The sequence below is a fragment of the Camelina sativa genome, chromosome 9 (genome assembly GCF_000633955.1).
Source record: "Camelina sativa cultivar DH55 chromosome 9, Cs, whole genome shotgun sequence".
Classification (NCBI taxonomy): Eukaryota; Viridiplantae; Streptophyta; class Magnoliopsida; order Brassicales; family Brassicaceae; genus Camelina; species Camelina sativa.
The window spans coordinates 785136-806270 of NC_025693.1; the positions used below are offsets into that span (position 1 = coordinate 785136).

The following is a 21135-nucleotide window of genomic DNA, read 5'->3' on the forward strand; positions in this document are numbered from 1 at the left end:
ATAAAATATAGGAATGTATCTTTTATAGTTAATATAGTTTCCTAAAATATTGGAAGAGTTAATCATTTATTTCTTTAGTAATTGTTACCATTTTTTTAGGGAAGTTTACTTATGAAAGAGTTAATCATTCATTCTTTTATAATTGTTACCATTGGTTTAGGGAAGTTTAATTTTTTTTTTTTAATTATGTATGTAAGTTGGTCTGTTTGGCAACATGGATATATGTCATTTTTTTGTTTTTTTTTATCCCTAAGTGTACTCTCCATTTAATAGTATAGATACTATTCAATTGATATTCTTCATTTTAAATGATTTTAATATATCTTTTTGTCATACATAAATTAATAATATTTACATGTTTATATATGTTTGCAGGCGGTAAAAAGAACAAATGTTGTAACTACATATGGTGTGAAAGAGAAAATATGAAAAATTAATTATCAAAGGACTTTAATCATGAAGAATATGTAATTATATATCAGATTTGTTTATCCATCCACACATATATATGTATACGTGTATATATATGTTTGGTTTTAAAAAGTCAAATTTTATTAATATATTTTCATAAAAAACTTGAATTGTAAATTCACATTTTAGTTTGTTTTCATTTTATTTGGATGCTATTTTAAATTGGGGCAATCAAACAAAATAAAACATATGGCTAGAATTGCCTACCAAAATGATAAAAATCAATAATATTCAATAAAATTTTGGAGAGATAATTATAAATATAAGTAATATAAGGAAATCAAATTTAATTCTACAATATTCTAACAGATCTGATTCTTCTTTTTGACAAAACACATAGAATATTGTACTGGTATGATATGTTTACAAACCTGATAAATAACCTTAACTTTTGAAATCAATTCCGTCTGAATCTAGTTCATTCAAGTAATAGTGAATCATGCGTTAGGAACTAGTAAATTTTAATAATTCGACGATGAGCACTATCATATGCACGCTTCAAATGTTTAATCAATCAGCTTATGAGCAAACATTGTATAAATCTGTGGAAAAGGGAGCATCATTCAACATAAATATCCAATAAGTCACCTCTACAAACCTCATGTGGTTTTCCAGTTATAAAAAAACAACACAAAACCACATGATCACTTCTTTTTCTTACATCCACAAAAGGTAAGATATAAAGACTCCAAACAATGAAACAAATTCATGAAACGAACCCCAAAAAAAAATATAAGGTGGACTGAAGAAGAATCTCTCGTAAAAAAAAAAAAAAAACCCGACAGAGAGATCGAGATAGAGATAGAAAGAGAGGGATGGACACACGACCGCAGCTTTTCCCCAAGTTCCGAGGAAACTTGAAGGGTTACTAAAAAAGAGATATACAATTTTACAGGAGACAAAAGGGATCGGTGGTGTCCACACAAAGAAGAAGAAGATGATGATGATTGTCGGGGATGGATATTATTTATTATTTATGATTACCAGGTTGGTTAAAGCTGTAGTTGACCAGGGCCTTTTCTTGAAGATCTTGATGGAGGTCGATTGTTGTCTGCAACTGATGATGATGTCGAGGAAGGTGGTGGTCGTTGTTGTTGTTGCTGCTGCTGCTGTTGTTGTTGTTGTTGTTCTTCAGATCTCCTCACCTCCTAACAGATCAATAAAAAGCACCATGAGCCTATCTATGTCTAATAACATTCAACACTCCAAGCCTTAAGATAAATGTGCTGCGTTCTGTGTACCTTTGATGTAGAAGAAGAGGAAGTGTGATATGAGTAGTTCACTCTAGTCCTTGCCTGGCCACGATGCAGATTCTGTACGTTCTCAAACTGTTGTAGCCGCGCAGAAAAATTTATTCCTTGGTGAGAACTGTTGCTATTATCTTCTTCTAAGTCACCGTCCTCGTTTTGATTCATATACTGAGAGAAAGGAACTCCTGAAGTTGCTCTTCCTATTTGGTTTCCAGTACTGAATGAGTACGTTGGCACAGTTTTGAGTCTTGTTCTAAGTATCTTGAATGCCGCGCTTTGCTGTATACATAAACAAAACCAGGAGTTAACAACTTTTTTTAAAGAACACAGCAAGTTTCCAACAAACCAAATAAGTCTGTTTCTTCTTTTCTTTTCGTTTTACCTGGGGAAGTAACATTAGAAGACCATAAAGTGTTTTCAGCAACCATGTGTACCTTCCTGGTTCAAGAAGCTGCAGAAGAAAAAAAGGTTTTGGTAGCAACGAAAGAATCCATAAAAGGAAACGGATAGTTTGAGATAATTCAAGCAAACCTGCAACCTAAGGTAAGTAAAGATTGGAGTTTCGAGAAGCCGGATCAATTTATCAAGCTGTACTAGAAATTTGACATTGATGTCTTCTTCTACCAAAGATTGAATCACGACACTCGCATGCTGGTAAGCCTGTTAATAATTCCGTTTTTCTCGATATTCAATACAGATAGTCAAAAGAATCATATCGTGTTAACTTTACGTTTCTTGTTGTTTTTTTACCTGAGCTAATAAGCAGAGGCTTATAATTGCCATGGGTGAATGGCACCATGAAGTATACAAGGCAACAAAAAGTTCTTTCCCTTCGCGATTGACGAGTGAACCTTTTAATAGATCTCGTAGTTTCGATAACTCCGGGGAAGTAAGCAAAATCAAATTCAATGCCTGAAACATAAAACAAAAAGGCAGTCTAGTGATTAATAACTCAAAGTGAGAAAAACCCAGTCAACTCTCAAAGGGCTAATATAAACCACGCAGACAAAAACAATCAACTCACTGTACTGACCTTAAAAACATTCCTTAATTGAAGATATCTAGGAAAAGGAGATAATACCTGAACCATGGTAGAGGCAAAGTCAAGATTATCTTCTCCCTCAAGAATTGTTGAGAGCTCTCGGTAGACTCTTTCGGCATCCAAAAGTACACACATTCTTCGGACGATAAGGGCACCACGCCTGTATAGAGAAATGTTTTGGCCAACTAAATAAATATGTTCTTTCCAGCAACTTAAAGGCAGATTATTAGATGCAACTAACCTTTCCAAAAGAGAATTATCAGCTCGGAAATTGTGGACTAGAAATACAATGAGCTGGCGAAAGTGTTGAGGATCTTTTGCTACACCAGCATGAACCTCCAGAACCAAGAGCACCACCTAAAGTATATTTTCAAGTCCAGATAGTTCAAATATCAAATAAGTTCATTACCAGGCAAAACCAAACCTACATATCACAGAGTTCAACAACCAATCAAACAAACAGTCAGGGAATAAAACTTACGTCGTCAGAAGAATCAGATAGTGCTTTTAGAAGGGTGTCAAATATGTCATTCAGGAAGCACAGGACCTGTTACAAGATTAGCAATTTAGTTATATAGCAACAAACCAAAAGGGCAAACTTGAAAAGAATGATGCCCAAACAAAAACCAGTTTCTTTACCTCTGTACGATGCTTGTTTAAAAGTGTTGATATCCAATTCAATGCTTCAATTCGTGTAGCCTCAAAGTCACTTGATAGCTGCCTGCTCGATGGAAAAACTCACAAATCACAAAAATAGGCGAGATTTTATATCATTCAAAAGGAAAAAAACAAAGATAGAGAAAAACTAACCTCCTTGCAACAGAGAGAATTGCGCCAACGTCAAAACCATCCGAGGGTTCAACATGAATTGAACGAAGTTCTTCATTGGTTTCACGAGCAACCTTGTGGGAAGAAAATTGAAAAAACAAAGAAAGTGAAAAGTTGCATACAAAACCTACAGTTTCAATTACCGGGGAGGAGGAGAAGCAAACTTACCACCCTAATTTTCTCTTCTTTGTCAGATATGCAAGGCAAAATAGCCCCAAGAATATCAGCGTAATAACGCACGAGCTGGTCACCCCCAAGTTTTACAAACTCGTTTATCTACAAAAGACATTTAATAAAAAGCAGATATTCTTAGTATATGAATCTCCTGAGAAGTCAAAGTACCCATATGTGTAACTGGAAGAGGCCAAGAAGAAGCATGGTTTTTTCTGCTTACCCACGTGATGGCTGTTAATCGAGTAAATTCATCAGGAGAAGCAGCCCTCTGCACCAGTATTTCAGCCATGCGACCATAATCTACAGACTTCAACAGTAGCACCGCTCGAGTCAGTAATTTACCAATGAAACATAAATATTGTCTTTAAAAAGTAGACGAGCTAACAAGAAAAGATAGACCTCCAGAAAATTAGTTGAGAAAAGGAATTTGCTAGCAGGATTTTTTTTCTTAGTCCAAAAAATAAGGCCACAACAGAAGTCTTACTGGTGAATTTTTTATCTCTTGAAGAAACTCTGAAAGAGCTGAATCAGCTTGTTGTCGTATTTCATGACTAGAGTCGCTCAACATATTGAATAACCCTGAAATTCAATGACAAGTTGCGTCAGCTGACACACAAATAACAAAATATACATCAAGCTGAAGTTAGCACAGTGCAATTACCATCTAGAAAGTCAGGCAGAAACCCAAGCATATCAATGTCTGGAACACTATCAAGAACAGTGATCCATCCTACGAGAAATTGTCGTACATAAGGGTTTAGAACGTTCATGCGCTCTTTTAAAAGAGGTATGAATTCCTCAATACTGCAAAAAATCCAAATCCAAAAGAAATGGAGCGTCAAGTAAAGTTAATAGTGAGAGATATAGTTTTGATACACAGACCAAAAAAAAGCTAACTAGACAAACCTGAACTGATCACTTTCCGTCACAATATCCTGCTTTACAAGGTTTTAACTCTAATTCAGCGTAATGTTTAGAATCAAAATATCATGTGTGAAGAAAAAAAACTGTCCACACCTTAACAAGGCGATCCAAAAGATGAGCAGCACTTTGGACATTGGCATCAGAATCTGCTGAGAGTTTGCACAAGGCATCAAAAATCTTATTGAAGAAAATAATGAAATCGCCTCGCACAACCTGTAGTAGTAAACCAGAAAGAAAAAAAAAGGCAACTGTGCATCAATCACATAGAAGAATGAAGTGAAACACATGGATACTACTAGTAAAATCTTTACCTTTGCAATGTTATATAGAGCTTCACATGCATAGTACCGAACTCGGCTATCTTGATCAGAAAAGGAATTAATCACAGGTGGCACTATGTGCTTCACATGTCATGAATGAAAAAAGAAAAATTAGAAAACGTTTTCATAATCCAAGAAAGAAAGTAGACAAATACCATAGATGGATTTATACATAGAAAGCTTTTCAAATCTTACTATGAGCAGATGATAGATTAACTATGTGTTATATATAGTGCATATGCTTGAACAATTCACACTCCATACATATATATATATATATATATATATACCTCGAGATATTGAGCAGCTTCTGTAGACAAACCAACAGTAACAGCAGCTAAGCCAATAAGACCACCCTATTATTATACCAAAAAAAAAGAAGAGCCAATGATCAAAGCAATTTCACAAAGGAAAAAATCGGATCTAAGTAGAGAAACGCAAATGCAAATTGGGGGAGACCTTTCTATGATTAGCTTGAGGGGATTTGGCAAATTCCTTAATCAACATCTCAATGACTTTGGAGATCTTGTCATGATCACCCGAAGAAGTTAGATTCTTCACAATATTCTCAAGCTACAAAATCGAAGATACAAAAAAGAAACTATCATCATCTCAGAAAAACAATTGAAAGACAAAGTAAGGAAAAACCCTAAAAAAAAAAAAAAAAAGAGAGGCAAAAGAAGATAAGCGATTGAGAAACCTCAAGGGCAGCATTTTTGCGCTTCTCATAGAGTTTATCGGAGAGATTGCGATGAACAGCGGCCGGAATCGCAGAAAGAGCGTCTGACATCTCTCTCTCTCTCTCGAAACCAAGAAATCGCGATCGGAGAAGAAGAAGAAGAAGAGCGGATTGGATTATTGAACGTCAAAGACGAAATCAAAATCAGATCTGGTCAAAAAAACAAAAACGATGAACTCATCTGTGGCTACCACCACTTGTTACTCCCGTTTCTCGAATTCGATTTCTGGAGAAAACTATTTTCCTGATTATTATTTTTTATTTTTTTTCCTTAATCCTTAGTGGATTTTTTTTTTTTGGTTTGTGTAAAAAAAAACGAACACACACAACACAACTGATGTATTTAGAAAAAGCTTCAGAAAAAAAAATTAATAAAGAAGACAAGTGAAATGTGCGTGATCAGCTGTTTGTTAAATGACAAATCCACCCTTATTTGAGGAACATACCAACGTGGATAATATCGGCATTTTACTAGAGTTGTATTTTATTTTCCATTGGTTTTTGATTAGCAAGCCACTATGGTGTGTAAACTGTATAAACTTAATCCAATAAACCATAATTATGAAAACTACCATTCTAGAATCTAGATGTTTATCATAGCCATAATTTTGGGTCTAGCAATTTTTGTTTCTCAAAATCTCTAACGTTATCTCTTATTATGGTTTTTTTCGTCTTTAATTTTGCCGTGGATAAGACGAATAAACGACAATTATGTTTTACTCCATTTGATATGCTAATTTGCATAATTCTAAAAAAAATATGAGTTTTATCATCAAAACTAAAAGCTACGGTGAAATTTCTGTCCACTTATTAACGAATTCAACATTCAATAAAAACAAAAAAGTATCAAATCAAATGTAACATTTTAACCTTATTAATACAAACGCATATTGAAAAGATCATACGAATTCATGCATGGACGACTATGGACGTGGAGTCTCCTTTTATTTCTTGTTTTTTTTTTGTCGTCTGATAATACAAATGCAGAGGAAAGGAAAAGATGTTATAAATTAATCACATAATTAAGCTCGTATTAATTTACGAATACTGTATATATATGTGCGTAACGAATCTGCCCGTTGATTGAGGATAACATGTGTTAACTCACACGTAATGTAAAACAGAGCAAAAACGAAATAATAAAATGCAACTAATAAATTTTGAAATCATAATGTATATATCTCCTTGACTTGGAGTTCAATGATGCGGCAGAAGTTTGATCTTGAAGGCATTATTAGTAAATATATATATATATATATATATATAAAGTGTACTTTTACTCACTCCTGGTACTGTCACGTCATCACCACTATTAGTTAAGTAAAACCATCTTTCTGAAGCCCAATTTTAAGCGATAACCCAGTAGTAAGCAAATCCTATTTTTTTCCTTAATATATATTTTAAAGTCCATTACGAGTCCATCAATATTACAAGTGTGTGTAATATGTATGATCTTCGAATAAAACCTTCTTCCATGTATCTTCTCCACTCCGCTTCCGTTAATGTCCGACCTCAACCGTCCCCCCATCTTGATTCCGTTCTATCACCTTAAACGTTTTCAATCTTCTTCATTCTTTCTTTACTCGCTAATTCTTCAAACCCTTTCACTATCTACATCGAATCATCTTCTTCTGAAACGGTAATTCAAGGCATATCAATGCTCTCTCATTCAATTCAAGGCCGACTACTTTTTTTTAATTGGTGCAAGGTGAAGTCCTATATAATATCCTCTTCCCCAATTTCATGCCTCTTACAATTTCATTACTCTCTCTTTCTCTCTCAAACTCGAGCCCCCCCCNCCCCCCCCTCCTTCGATCTACACTCTCAGATTCTCTTTCCCTCTCTCTCCTCTCTCTCTATTTCTCTCTCACTCAGGCGAGCCAACTTCTCTCTCTCTTCCTCTGTCTCTCTCTGTTTTCATCTCTCTCTCTCTGAGTATGTGTTGTTTCTCTTAGCCGATTTGGATATACTTTTTTTTTCTTTTCATGTTTTCTTGGCTTTGATTCGATTACTCTCATCGATTCCTTCCAATGTTGCGTATTTTCTTGGCTTCGATTCGATTATTCTTATCGATTCATCTCTATCTCTCTACTTTATGTTGTAAAATTGGAATTGAAAAGTATTGATTTTTTATTTCTTGAGCAGGAAAAAATTGATTGATTAATTGTATCCTACTCTGGATGGAGTTTGATGGGTTTGTCTTGGTTGGTTTTTTCAGGTCTTTCGAAAAATGGCTGAATCTTCCAATGTCGTTCATGTTCGCAATGTTGGTCATGAGATTTCTGAAGTAAAGATATTTAAACCCTCTTCTTCCTCTCTTGATTGTTGTATTTAACCCTTTTTTCGTATTTGTCACCAAGCAATAATTTGTTTTCTACTTGTTTGTTTCATCAGAATGATTTGCATCAGCTTTTTCAACCATTTGGGGCTTATAACTAAGCTTGTCATGCTCAGGGCAAAGAATCAGGTTTCTCTACTTAAAAACTCTACTTTCTTGTGCTTTCTCTCTACTTATGGTTTTTAACCCGAGATTACTTTTTTTTTTGAAAGACTCTTCTCCAAATGCAAGATGTTCCTTCAGCAGCCAGTGCCCTTCAGTTTTTTACTAATGTGGAGCCAACTATAAGGTTTGTTTTCTGACCACTCAATCACAGTCCTTTTCTCCTATCTTTGTTGTTGGCTTTTGTTTTTTTCTGACCTTTCGTTGCAATTTTAGAGGTAGGAATGTATATGTCCAGTTCTCTTCTCATCAAGAGTTGACAACTATAGAGCAGAATATTCATAGACGGGAAGATGAGGTTTGTAAATGTTACCCCATTCAGTTAGCGTCATTAATTTTACATGACAAAGCATGTTGTTTTATATTTATGTCAAATGAGGAGCTTACATCTCCCTTGTGGTTCTTAACCGTCACTTCATCTTTTCTTTCTATCTTCTTTCCGGCTATTGTCTGACTGGTGGTTTGCTGTGGGATGGTGGATTATGTACAGCCGAATTGTATTCTCTTAGTCACAATCTATCACATGCTGTATCCAATTACTGTTGACGTGCTGCATCAAGTTTTTTCTCCTTATGGATTTGTCGAGAAGAGAGAGAGAGAGTGAAAGACATGGCTTTGAGGTTTAAAGAGGCCAAAAAACGTAAGAAGAGCCTCAAACTTCATGAGTTCCTCGAGAAGGACAAGGACAAGGATAAGGGGAACACGGATTTGAAGAAGAAGCAGAGGAATAATGTGAAGCGTCCAAACTTTGATCATTACTCTCCCCAACAACTTTCTCAATTGATTCAGTCCTTAGAACGGACTATCTCTAAACTGCAAGAAAGGCTTCGTTTTGTTGAGGCGCAGAAACAGAGGAACGCGAACATGGTTCGGATGAACCAACAACCCTTGAATCCTAGCAAGTTCTCGCTGTATATGTACAACCGTGAAGATGTTACCCTCTCCTAGCTCCCACTCACTGCTTCATATTCAAATCAACTCACCAATTACCAAAATCGCTTGATGAAGCAGGAACCTTATGGTTATAACAGTCATAACATGTGTATGGACAACATGATTACCAACACAAACTTTCGACATCCCTACGTCTCAACAACACAAGACTACTCACAGTTACTTCCAGTGCAAGCATCTGCAGTAAATAACTTCGGGTTGAAGAATCACTTGATGCAGCAGCAAGAGCTTTATGGTTCTCATGACAACGTTCTGCGACATCCTTATCTCTCAGACACAGTTCCACATGAGTTCTCTTCTAATCTCCAGAACAACCCTTATGGTGAGATGGTCGGAAACACTAACTTCTCTCAAGATACGTTTTCAAGCTATGATACGGGTACTCTGCCTCATACATCTTCTCTGACATCTCTCCACACCAGTCCTAACAGTTATTGTCTTTCTGATAACAAAAAGCTCTCCTGAAGTATAGAAGTTGAAGAAGCTATTAGCTCCCATCAAGAGTTAGTCAATGGTGAAGTAGCACGAAGATCAGAGATAGTGGAACTGTTTCTGCGTATTCCTCTTGCTACAATTTTTAAAGTTTTTGAGTATGATTATGACTGAAAAACAGATTTATCGATCCGTGAAGATTTTGTTTTGAATTTTAATTTTATGCACATCCTATTATGATTGTTTCAGTTGTAATGAGTTAACAGATTCTTTCCATAGCCCATTCTCTTTAGGATATATAGGGATGTTAATTTGGGTGTAAAACCCCCATTTAATTTATGGGTATATGTAAAAAATTTTACCCATATAAACCCATATATCAAAAATAATTTAAATGGAATAAAATGGGTTTACCAGCTAAACCCAGTTAGTAAATGGGCTTTTACATAATCATACGGGTACCCATTGAGTTTTCTTTTTTTGTTTCATAAAACAAAACGTTGTCGTTTTGCCTTAGGGTTAAACAAAATTTTCCCCAATTCGATGCCAAAGCTGAGATCCTCTCTTTCTTGCTTTGTATGTTCGATCGGTTTGATTCCGTGACGAAGCTCGCTCTTCGCTGTGATCGGAGGTCTTTTAGCTTGAGGATGAAGCTTTGGTTATGATCTTGGTTCGTTGCTCGAATCTGACTCGAGTCAAGCTTCGTGGTTGTCGCGAGATTACGGATCTAGGTAAGAGGATTTTTAAAAAATTGAGACTGATTGAGATAATCGTCAGTTTGATGTGAATTTTGAATCATAATGTTGCTAATTTAGAATCATAATGTTGCTAATTTGATGTGAATTTTTTTAACCAGGATCTCTTTGAGCTTGAAAGATGCATTGAATCTGGTGTGAACAAGACGAAGACACAATTAGATATCTATTTGGCTGAGCCGAGGCTAGAGTGGAAAGCATTTCCCAATTTAGATGTTTTGAGCTACAGGAAAAGTAACCAAGGTTGACTTGGGGACTTAGCCTTGATGGCCCGTGATGTTCTCAGCATCTCCATTACTACTGTAGCCTCAGAATCAGCTTTCAGCATTGGAGCTAGGGTGTTGACTCCTTACAGAAATCGTCTGCTGCCAGAAAAGGTTCAGGCTTTGCTTTGTACGCGTCATTGGTTAAGAGGCTTTTCAGACTATGAAGGTAAATGTCTCAAACTTTAGACTTGAGACTTGAGATTATTAATATCTAATAAAAAGAGAGTTTTGTTGTTTTGTGTATAGATACGATTAATGTTGTGGGTGTTTGGTTTGTGAAACTTTGATCATTGTGTTGGTTGTTTTTATCTTGGATAACTTGAAGTTCTGTTTGAGTGTTGGAGTTCTCTATTGTCATGGAGTTTGAGTTTGTTTGAATGGTACAACAGTGTGTTGTTTGGATTAAGTAAGTATCTGGTCTTAAGCTTGATTCATTGCTAAAGCATTTTGTTTCGTTGTAGAATCCGGCGAACAAGAGGGAGATACACTGCGACAAACCAAGAAAAACTCTCTAGACCCGTTTGAGCTTTTGGTATGTTAACAAACCAAGAAACAAAACTCTCTTTTGATCCCTATCTACTGGAGAATACTATGTAGTTCGACAAGTTTGTCTTAATATTAATATCGTGATTTTGTGAGAGTTTGAAGCTTTTGTCATAGAATATTTGTTATTTGAAGCTTTTGTCATAGAATATTCTCATTTTCCATTTGTTTCAAAAACATAACATATGTTTCAGATTTGTATTCTGCTACTTAGCTTATCAAAGATTATACCTTTTCAAACATAGACAATATCAAGTAAAACATGTGTTCAAAGAGAGTATAGTTAAATGGGTTCGATAGGTTAAATAGGGCCATGTATATTTAAGTGGGTATAGTTAAATGGGTTTCAAATATATATTAGCTTAAATGGGTTTATACTTAAATGGGGTGGGATTAAATGAGATGGGTTTAAATGGGGTGGGTTTACCCAAATTAACATCCCTAAGGATATATACCAATCGACCCGATCCAAAAACAACAACAAACAAAACAAAACACAATTTTCCGGTTATGATTTCCATAGGCAAATCATTAAACCTAGGTAATCTTAACTGGAAATTTGGTATGATTTTGATTACAATTGTGTTCTGTTTTTTTGGTCTGCCAGAAAATCAATTGGTTAAAACGTTTTCTAATGGCCCATTAATAAAGAGCTTCCATGTACTTTAATTTCAAAGCCCATTTAGTTATATTGGATAGACTAAACGTTCTTTTCATTAAGTTATCCACACGCCTTATAAAAGCTAAACCAACAAAATTTATGAGATTGTGGGTTTTCGTATACCTCTGTTTTCTAGATTGTGGTTATTGCTCTAGAACAAAAAAAAAAAACAGAACATGGTGTGCTGTCAGATATTTCCATCTTTTATGCTTTCTTCTTCCTGTTTACATTATTTGGTATTACATTATTTGGTATTACAAAGCAAAAAGTGATCAATGCTAGAAAAATATCAAGAAATCGTTACACAGAGTCAATGTACAAAAACTAGAGTGCTACTACATCACATTGGCAGAAGTCCAACCAACTATCATCTGCACCCTCAATGATATGGAGACTAGATGCAAACACTGCTACTACTTCAAACAAATGATCAAATTTGTCTTTTTGTTAACTTAAGGCAAAAAAATAAGCCTAACAATTGTTATCATCTTCTACAAATTTCGAACATTCATAATAAAGTCGTTGTTTTCCTGCTTTATAAACAAAACCTCCGCCTCAATAATAATATAAACAATACAACAAGCTCAATTAACTGAAAGTAAACCAAAAATACAAAATAAAGGGACAAAATCATAAATTAGCCAACAAGTTACCATGAAAACAAAACACAACATACAAGATCAACAAATATTGAAGAGAGGACCAACAAACTATCTCTAAAACAGGTCTACAAGACTTACGAACAGCAGGAGATACACATATGGAAAGAGGTCTTATGATTCAGCAATACTTATACCATTTAAATGTCTGGTTCGTAAAACAACCCTCCTTTAAAATAAATGAAAAAACTACTCAACTGAAAAAGTTACAAACACATACATAGATTCAGGGAAACACAAGTAACAATTAAATTAACATTACTCCACAAAAATTGAGGAAACCATTACCAAGCCGGGAAAAAAATTTCGACCTACACACACCATTAGTTGAAGGAAAAGATGCTAATATTCAAGTTTCAGATAATCTACACATTAGACCTAGATTGATTGACTTACTAAACCAGCTAACATAATAATAAACCTCACAATTTTTTATGAACAAACCGTCATAGAGGCAAACATTTAATTTAACAACAAACAATTCACATCCAATCCAAACCCAAACTCTAGGGACGAAAGAAAACAAAATTAAAACAAAAAAACAAAAATACAATTGAGAAATTAATTCTGAAATGAAACAAAAAAAAACAAAATCAATAAAGGCCAGATTTGAACACCTACAAACACTTTACTGGAACGAAACCAGCAGGGAAGACTGAATTACCCCGTACGGATGCGAAGCGCAGAGAGATAAATTGTGCATCATGACAGGGATGAATGAAGAAGGATTAGCAGGATGAAGGAAACACTTCCAAAAATCTAACTGTACTATAGATCGGGAAAATTATTTCTCACCTATCCGTTCACGCGAGATGATATTTTCACAGGGAAGAAAGCAATTCCCACATCAACGACAAACCATTAAAAACATAACGGCCCAACAAAATTCTATGTATTAAAGAAAATAAGGCCCAACATCAGACAGACCGAAAAACAATAAAAGATTACACAATTGTAAGTAATTGAACTGGCAAAACATTTGTCATAACAAAACCACAAACTCATGAAAAAACTACTACCCCAGGTTAATTATTTTTAAAAAAAAATTAAAAGAACATTACCTACAACCATATCTAATAAAACCCAAAAAAAATGGAACGACAAAATGAGAAATTATATTAATAAACCAAAACTAACGACTAAAGCAAAAAAAACAAACAATAACTATACAAAACTTTACTTCTAGATATATATTTTTTCTGAATCGAACGAAATATCTTCATGATTAAAATAAATTAAAACTTTCAAAAATATTTAATCTAATACAAACTTGAAAAAAATACCAAAAAAACAACAAAAGAACAAAGAACAAAACACGGACAACATAACTATACGAAAATAGGGAAAAAATAAATAAATAATAAACTAACAAAACAACTAAAAAAAAAAACCTCATCAAACTTCCGCGCGTAGCGCGGATCAAATGCTATTTGTAATTAAAGCTTTGTGGAGAATAGAGAGAGAGCTTGAACTGAAGAAGTTTGATTGATTGCTCTTTTCGTCATGAGGTAAGTCAGTAACACACAATTTTTTTTCTGGATTTGGCCCACATTAACTCACAAGTCATATAATTAAAACGAAATGTAGGTCTTTTGTCCCACATCGGTCACTCTACTCATTTTGTGTTTGTTTATATATGACACCAAATGGAGTGCATACCGTCGAGCTAAGTAACGAGAGCTTGTAACCCAAGTGGGGACTATAAGATGGTGGGACACTAGTTCGGTTCCTCAGGTCGGTCCTGGTGTTGGCATGTTTCTGAGCTGCCCAGTCCAAGCTGTGAGTAGTCCGTGTGGGTTGAGCGAAGGCTTGGCTCAGGCGGGTTCTAAAGTTGGAGGGCAATGCGTGAGGCTGGCTTCACAGAGCAGCGATTACTTCCCGCTTACAGCAGTGGACGGATTACAGCTCAGCGCCGCCCAGAACCACTATGGCCTGCTGGTTCGACCTCAGCTGAACCACCATTTTTTTTCCCCCTCTTTTAAATTTACATCGTTTTAAGCCATTCACAATTATGCTTTTTGTTTTGGGATTGGTTAGGGTTTATGCGTTAAGAGGGAACACATACAATGACCAAAAGCTATGAAACAGATAGCACACTTTGAACAAAGCAAAAGACTTTAAGAAAGAGGAGACTGCAGAGAGTTGAACCCTAATGAGAACTTGTCAAGTATCTGCAGCACCAGTTTGATACAACATCTTAATAAGAACTTTTTGTTCATACCTTAATACACACTCAGTGTTTACTCTTTGCAGAGTGATCTTAATCAATTACTGAGATAGTAAGAGGAGGCTACAAAGAGTTTAAGCTGAATTGTATCGCCTTCAGCAACAAGGTTCCACATGAATGACTCAGTTTCAATCATTGTTCGCCCTCTGAGTATAAAGTAATACCCTTCCTGAGGCAGATTCAACTCACCCTTGTCTTGCAAGTTACCCAGCTCTTTCCTCAGTTCTTCAACTTTATCATTTGCGTTAACCTCCACCGGAATCATCCTGGTCTCGTCAATTGTCTTCACAAATACTGTCATCTTTATCGACGGGATGATCTTTCTCTTCTTCCTCAAAGGCCAATCTGACGATGAACATTTCTTGGTTTCTTGATTTCTGTTGCTTCCAGTTCCAACCGTCACAGGGGGCAAATCTTGAGGGGCAAGTAACTCAACAAGTGAATAAGACGGTCGTGATGATCCGTCGTCGATTCTCGTCGCCGTGATCTTTTGGAATGGTTTGTTAACGAACCCATGAATAGGCTTTGATGGAGATTGCTTGGTTTGATCGTTGTTCTTCTGATTAGGCTTCTCGTCAGGAGAGACGTCGAGAAAGAGAAGAGAGTTGTCTCCGATATGGCGTAATCGTATCTCAGATTGGTCATGAAGATACTTGCCTTCGAAGAAAAGGTTTTGTTTGCGAACAGGGATACCTTGAGACGTCTCGATCTTCTTTTTCACCATTAACACTGTATCCAAGAAACCAACAAAGATGGAGAACGGTGAGCCACTTTTAGTTTCGATAGTCAACTTCATAATCGTATCAACGTTGTTGTTTCAAGATCAATGGAGCAAAGAAGAGAGATACAGAGAATGATGATTTGTGACGAGAGTGTTTAACCGTAAAGTTGAGTTTTTATATACAGAGTTGACGAATCTTAACCGTCGATTGCTCTCCTTCCTGATATGATCCAACGGTTAGATTAACCACTGGATTAAAAACGCGGCGTTTTTTGATTATAAATATTATTTGAAGAGCTTGATATATATATATACATTATCTCAACTCGTCACCGTGGGAAACAACATAATCTCCTATCAGAAAATAGCTCTACATAAACCAAATCACACTATAAGAATCATTAACATTTATATGAGATTGCAAATAGATCAAATTCAGCAACAGAGTTTGATAGAAACAGAGATTTGAATAAAGAGAAAGACACGGAATAATCATAGATCATATCATTTCACAAACAAAAAAATGTTGATTACCAGATTAATGCGTCGAGAGAGAGAGAACACAGTTAAGTTTTGGATTGTATCCTACTTCCCTGTTTCAAAATCAAACAAAAGAACTTGTCATATAGAATTGTTATAAAATTAGTAAATGACACTTAAATTATACTAATAAAAAGTAGGAGCTATAAGCTCCTAAAGGCGTCCACCTAAGATTTTAAACCACCAATAGGGATAAGACATGTCACTCATTAACATTTTTTAAAATCTTCAGAATTTTCAATATTAAGAATTATTTTAAACAACCTATAAGTATTTGATATATCATTTATTAACATTTTTAAAATTTCTAGAATTTTAAGAAAAAGGAAAATTTTAAAACTTATAGAAATAAAAGAACTATGTACAACATCCCACATTGGCTAGAAATCTTTTAGACATTGGTTCAGAACCAGTATAAATAAAGATTAATATGGTTCCAACAGCGAATGAGCAGTAAAGCTTGATTTATAAGGCGTCCAAGTTAAAAAATTTTATTCGTTTGATCCGATTTTTTATTTGATCAAACTAAAACTTTAAAAAGTTTCAAAATAATATTATAATATTGAAAATTTTTAAAAGTTTAAATATTATATATATTGAAACTTTTTAAAGTTCTTACCTTTTAAAAAGTTTTTAAAATAGTTTAAAATATTATAAATATTGAAAATTTTAAAAGGTTTAATATTATATTTTGAAACCTTTTAAAACTTCAAAATCTTATGATCTTTAAATTTTAAACTTTATTAGCTTATAAAAGGTTTCTAAAAAATTATAATTTATAAATTTTAAAAGTTTAAAATATTATAAATATTGAAACTTTTAAAAGGTTCAAATATTAAAAATATTTAAACTTCATAGAATGTTTGAAAATATTACAATTACTTAACCTCCATAGAAATTTTAAAATATTATATTTATACTAATAAAAAGTTGAAGCTATAAACTCCTAAAGGTGTCCATAAAAGATTTAAAACAACCAATAAGAATTATATATTTCACTAATTAACATTTTTAGAAATATAGTAGTAATCTATATTAAGAATTTTTAGAAGAAAAAAATTAAATTTTATAGAAATAAAAGAAATTTGATTTGATATTCTTGCAGTAAAATTTTTATTTTTAAGTCTAAGAAAGAAGGACTGACGTCGAAAGACCTTGAGTTGATGTTATTTGAGTTTAAAGAAGAAGGATCGACGAAAAGCACAAATATTATTTTAACTATACATGTGTTCATATTACTTTCTCTGCATTGGTTTGAGAAGTTTCAATATATGTGGATCTTAAACCGAATAAGTATATAGATAAAATTATCAATAATTGGATGCATGTGTTGACTATGCTGGACTTTATGAATTGCACAAATTTTATGAGAAAATAAAAGATTTTGGTCTTGGAGTTTGATGGGTTAACAAGTTGTATGGTAGTCTAAAAAATGTTTTTCAGTGAAAGAATGTGAAAAAGTTGAAGAAAAAAAAGAAGAAAAAGAATAAGAGTACAACGAAGAACATGATAAAAGTAACGATGACAATTACCATAAAATTTGACAATGAAAATGACAAGAAAGAATATGAAAAATAAAAAAACATTGAATAACAAAACACGAAAACATACGTGGTAGCGATCAATTAAATATAAAAAACGAGATAAATTCAAGATTACAAAATTATTTCGCTTTTCTGGTGGTCAAATAAATGGTTTAGGATATGTGAGGTCAGCAGTTTGATTCGCCTTGCCTGGACGTCGAGTTAAATTCATAATTTTTTTGATCTGATCTGAATGTATAACACAACTCATTTTTATATTTTTAAAAATTGTGTATCTGAAATTTAAATTTTTATTTAATATTAATATAATTTATTTTTATAAGATAATATTTTATTACTGTTATCAATCACATACTCCCTGCATTTCATAATATAAGATGTTTTAGAGAAAATTTTTGTGTTACATAATATAAGATGTTTTCAAGTTTCTATGCTACTTTTAGATTAGTTTAATATATTTTATTATGCATTTTTATTTATGATTTGTTGAACTTTTTTAAAGTAGTCATTTCTTATATTTTGAAACGGAGTGAGTATATATAATTTTCATCAAAATTTATCAACGCGTGGGTTCAAAACCTAGTCTATATAATAATAACAATCTGAAAAAATACCAACAACAGTTGCGATTTTTTGTCGTACCATTTAGTAATAAATATATATATATATATATATATATATATATATATATATTTTGTTTTTTGATAGAAAATTTTAATGGTTGCATCTCTCTAAAAAGTTGTGTCTGTTAAATGTAGAGTTGTGTCTGTTAAATGTATAGTTGTGTCTCTTACAAACAATTGTGTCTATTCAAATGTTCACATTTTTATAAATTTATATATAAGTGACTTCTCATCATTGTATTCAAATTTTCTTTATTTTATATTTTTTGACAGAAATTTTTTACAATTGCGTCTCTCTTAAAATTTGCATTTGTTGAAAATAGAGTTGTGTCTTTTACAAACAGTTGTGTTTATTCAAATGTTATCATCTCTAGAAAATAATAATAACAATCTGAAAAAACACCAACAACAGTTACGATTTTTCGTCATACCTTTTCATAAAATATATATATATATATATTTGACAGAAAATTTCAATGGTTGCATCTCTCTAAAAAGTTGCGTCTGTTAGATATATAGTTGTGTCTCTTACAAACAATTGTGTCTATTCAAATGTTCACATCTTTATAAACTTATATATAAGCGACTTCTCATCATTGTATTTAAATTTTCTTTATTTTATATTTTTGACAGAAATTTTTTACAGTTGCGTCTCTCTAAAAAGTTACATCTGTTGAATATAGAGTTGTGTCTTTTACAAACAGTTGTGTTTATTCAAATGTTTTCATCTTTAGAAAATAATAATAACAATCTGAAAAAATACCAACAAAAGTTACGACTTTTCGTCATATATATATATATATATATATATATATATATATATATATTTTTACAGAAAATTTCAACGGTTGCATCTCTCTAAAAAGTTGCGTCTGTTAAATGTAGAGTTGTGTCTCTTACAAACAATTGTATCTATTCAAATGTTCACATCTTTATAAACTTATCTATAAGTGACTTCTCATCATTGTATTCAAATTTTCTTTATTTTATATTTTTGACAGAAATTTTTTACAGTTGCGTCTCTCTAAAAAGTTGCATCTGTTGAATATAGAGTTGTGTCTTTTACAAACAGTTGTGTTTATTCAAATGTTCTCATCTTTAGAAAATAATAGTAACAGTCTGAAAAAATACCAACAACAGTTACGACTTTTCGTCATACATATATATATATATAAGTATATATTTTGACAGAAAATTTCAACGGTTGCATCACTCTAAAAAGTTGCGTCTGTTAAATGTAGAGTTGTGTCTCTTACAAATAATTGTATCTATTCAAATGTTCACATCTTTATAAATTTACAGATAAGTGACTTCTCATCATTGTATTCAAATTTGCTTTATTTTATATTTTTTGACAGAAATTTTTTACAGTTGCGTCTCTCTAAAAAGTTGCATTTATTGAATATAGAGTTGTGTCTTTTACAAACAGTTGTGTTTATTCAAATGTTCTCATCTTTAGAAAATAATAGTAACAGTCTGAAAAAATACCAACAACAGTTACGACTTTTCGTCATACATATATATATATATATATATTTTTTTTTTTTTGACAGAAAATTTCAAATGTTACATCTCTCTAAAAAGTTGTGTCTGTTAAATGTAGAGTTGTGTCTCTTACAAACAATTGTATCTATTCAAATGTTCAGATTTTATAAACTTATATATAAGTGACTTCTCATCATTGTATTCAAATTTTCTTTCTTTTCTATTTTTGACAGAAATTTTTTACAGTTGCGTCTATCTAAAAAGTTGCATCTGTTGAATATAGAGTTGTGTCTTTTACAAACAGTTGTGTTTATTCAAATGTTCTCATCTTTAGAAAATAATAATAACAATCTTAAAAAATACCAACAACAGTTGTGATTTTTTTCTCATACCTTTTCATAATATATATATATATATATTTGACAGAAAATTTCAATGGTTTCATCTCTCTAAAAAGTTGAGTCTGTTAAATGTATAGTTGTGTCTCTTAGAAACAATTGTGTCTATTCAAATGTTCACATCTTTATAAACTTATATATAATTGACTTCTAATCATTGTATTCAAATTCTCTTTATTTTATATTTTTGACATAAATTTTTTACATTTGCGTCTCTCTAAAAAGTTGCATTTGTTGAATATAGAGTTGTTTCTTTTACAAACAGTTGTGTTTATTCAAATGTTCTCATCTTTAGAAAATAATAATAACAGTCTGAAAAAATACCAACAACAGTTACGACTTTTCGTCATACATATATATATATATATAAGTATATATTTTGACAGAAAATTTCAACGGTTGCATCACTCTAAAAAGTTGCGTCTGTTAAATGTAGAGTTGTGTCTCTTACAAAACAATTGTATCTATTCAAATGTTCACATCTTTATAAGTTTCTATATAAGTGACTTCTCATCAGTATTCAAATTTTCTTTATTTTATATTTTTTGACAGAAATTTTTTACCGTTGCGTCTCTCTAAAAAGTTGCATTTGTTGAATATAGAGTTGTATCTTTTACAAACAGTTGTGTTTATTCAAATGTTCTCATCTTTAGAAAATAATAATAACAATCTGAAAAAATACCAACAACAGTTTCGATTTTTTGTCACACCTTTTCATAATATATATATATTTGACAGAAAATTTCAATGGTTGCATCTCTCTAAAAAGTTGCGTCTGTTAAATGTATAGTTGTTTCTCTTACAAACAATTGTGTCTATTCAAATGTTCACATGTTTATAAACTTATATATAAGTGACTTCTCATCATTGTATTCAAATTTTCTTTATTTTATATTTTTAACAGAATTTTTTTACAGTTGCGTCTCTCTAAAAAGTTGCATCTGTTGTATATAGAGTTGTGTCTTTTACAAACAGTTGTGTTTATTCAAATGTTCTCATTTTTACAAAATAATAATAACAATCCGAAAAAATACCAACAACAGTTACGACTTTTCGTCTTACATATATATATATATATA

General features: G+C 32.7%; 3 protein-coding genes, 1 long non-coding RNA gene and 1 pseudogene across 5 annotated transcripts; 3 read left to right on the forward strand and 2 right to left on the reverse strand.

Annotated features, from left to right (window-relative positions):
* Nucleotides 991-6063, reverse strand: LOC104710098 (protein VAC14 homolog). 2 transcript variants are annotated; one of them, XM_010426641.1, is made up of 20 exons: nucleotides 5710-6063; nucleotides 5469-5582; nucleotides 5300-5365; nucleotides 5001-5090; nucleotides 4783-4902; nucleotides 4672-4700; nucleotides 4427-4569; nucleotides 4250-4344; nucleotides 3986-4072; nucleotides 3760-3867; nucleotides 3574-3665; nucleotides 3403-3484; nucleotides 3245-3310; nucleotides 3005-3120; nucleotides 2803-2923; nucleotides 2472-2633; nucleotides 2253-2381; nucleotides 2104-2172; nucleotides 1713-2000; nucleotides 991-1619 (listed from the first exon to the last, which is right to left on the reverse strand). In XM_010426641.1, exons 1-20 carry the CDS (start codon nucleotides 5797-5799, stop codon nucleotides 1464-1466), a joined length of 2223 nt encoding a protein of 740 aa, XP_010424943.1. In that variant the 5' UTR covers nucleotides 5800-6063; the 3' UTR covers nucleotides 991-1463. The 2 variants fall into 2 exon arrangements, with proteins under 2 accessions (XP_010424943.1, XP_019085920.1); XM_019230375.1 differs by having other exon boundaries at nucleotides 4672-4703.
* LOC109125137 lies at nucleotides 7201-9882 on the forward strand. Its single transcript, XM_019230376.1, has 5 exons — nucleotides 7201-7387; nucleotides 7967-8035; nucleotides 8143-8215; nucleotides 8299-8375; nucleotides 8465-9882. The coding sequence occupies exons 1-5, from the start codon at nucleotides 7251-7253 to the stop codon at nucleotides 8700-8702; spliced, it is 594 nt and encodes a 197-aa protein (XP_019085921.1). The 5' UTR covers nucleotides 7201-7250; the 3' UTR covers nucleotides 8703-9882.
* LOC104714876 lies at nucleotides 8795-9912 on the forward strand (annotated as a pseudogene).
* On the forward strand, nucleotides 10146-11417 carry LOC104710099. The gene is made up of 3 exons (XR_754918.2): nucleotides 10146-10365; nucleotides 10491-10821; nucleotides 11117-11417. It is a non-coding gene; the product is annotated as an uncharacterized LOC104710099 (long non-coding RNA).
* Nucleotides 14783-15541, reverse strand: LOC104714877 (ubiquitin-like protein 4A). The gene has a single exon (XM_010432350.1). It carries the CDS (start codon nucleotides 15539-15541, stop codon nucleotides 14783-14785), a length of 759 nt encoding a protein of 252 aa, XP_010430652.1.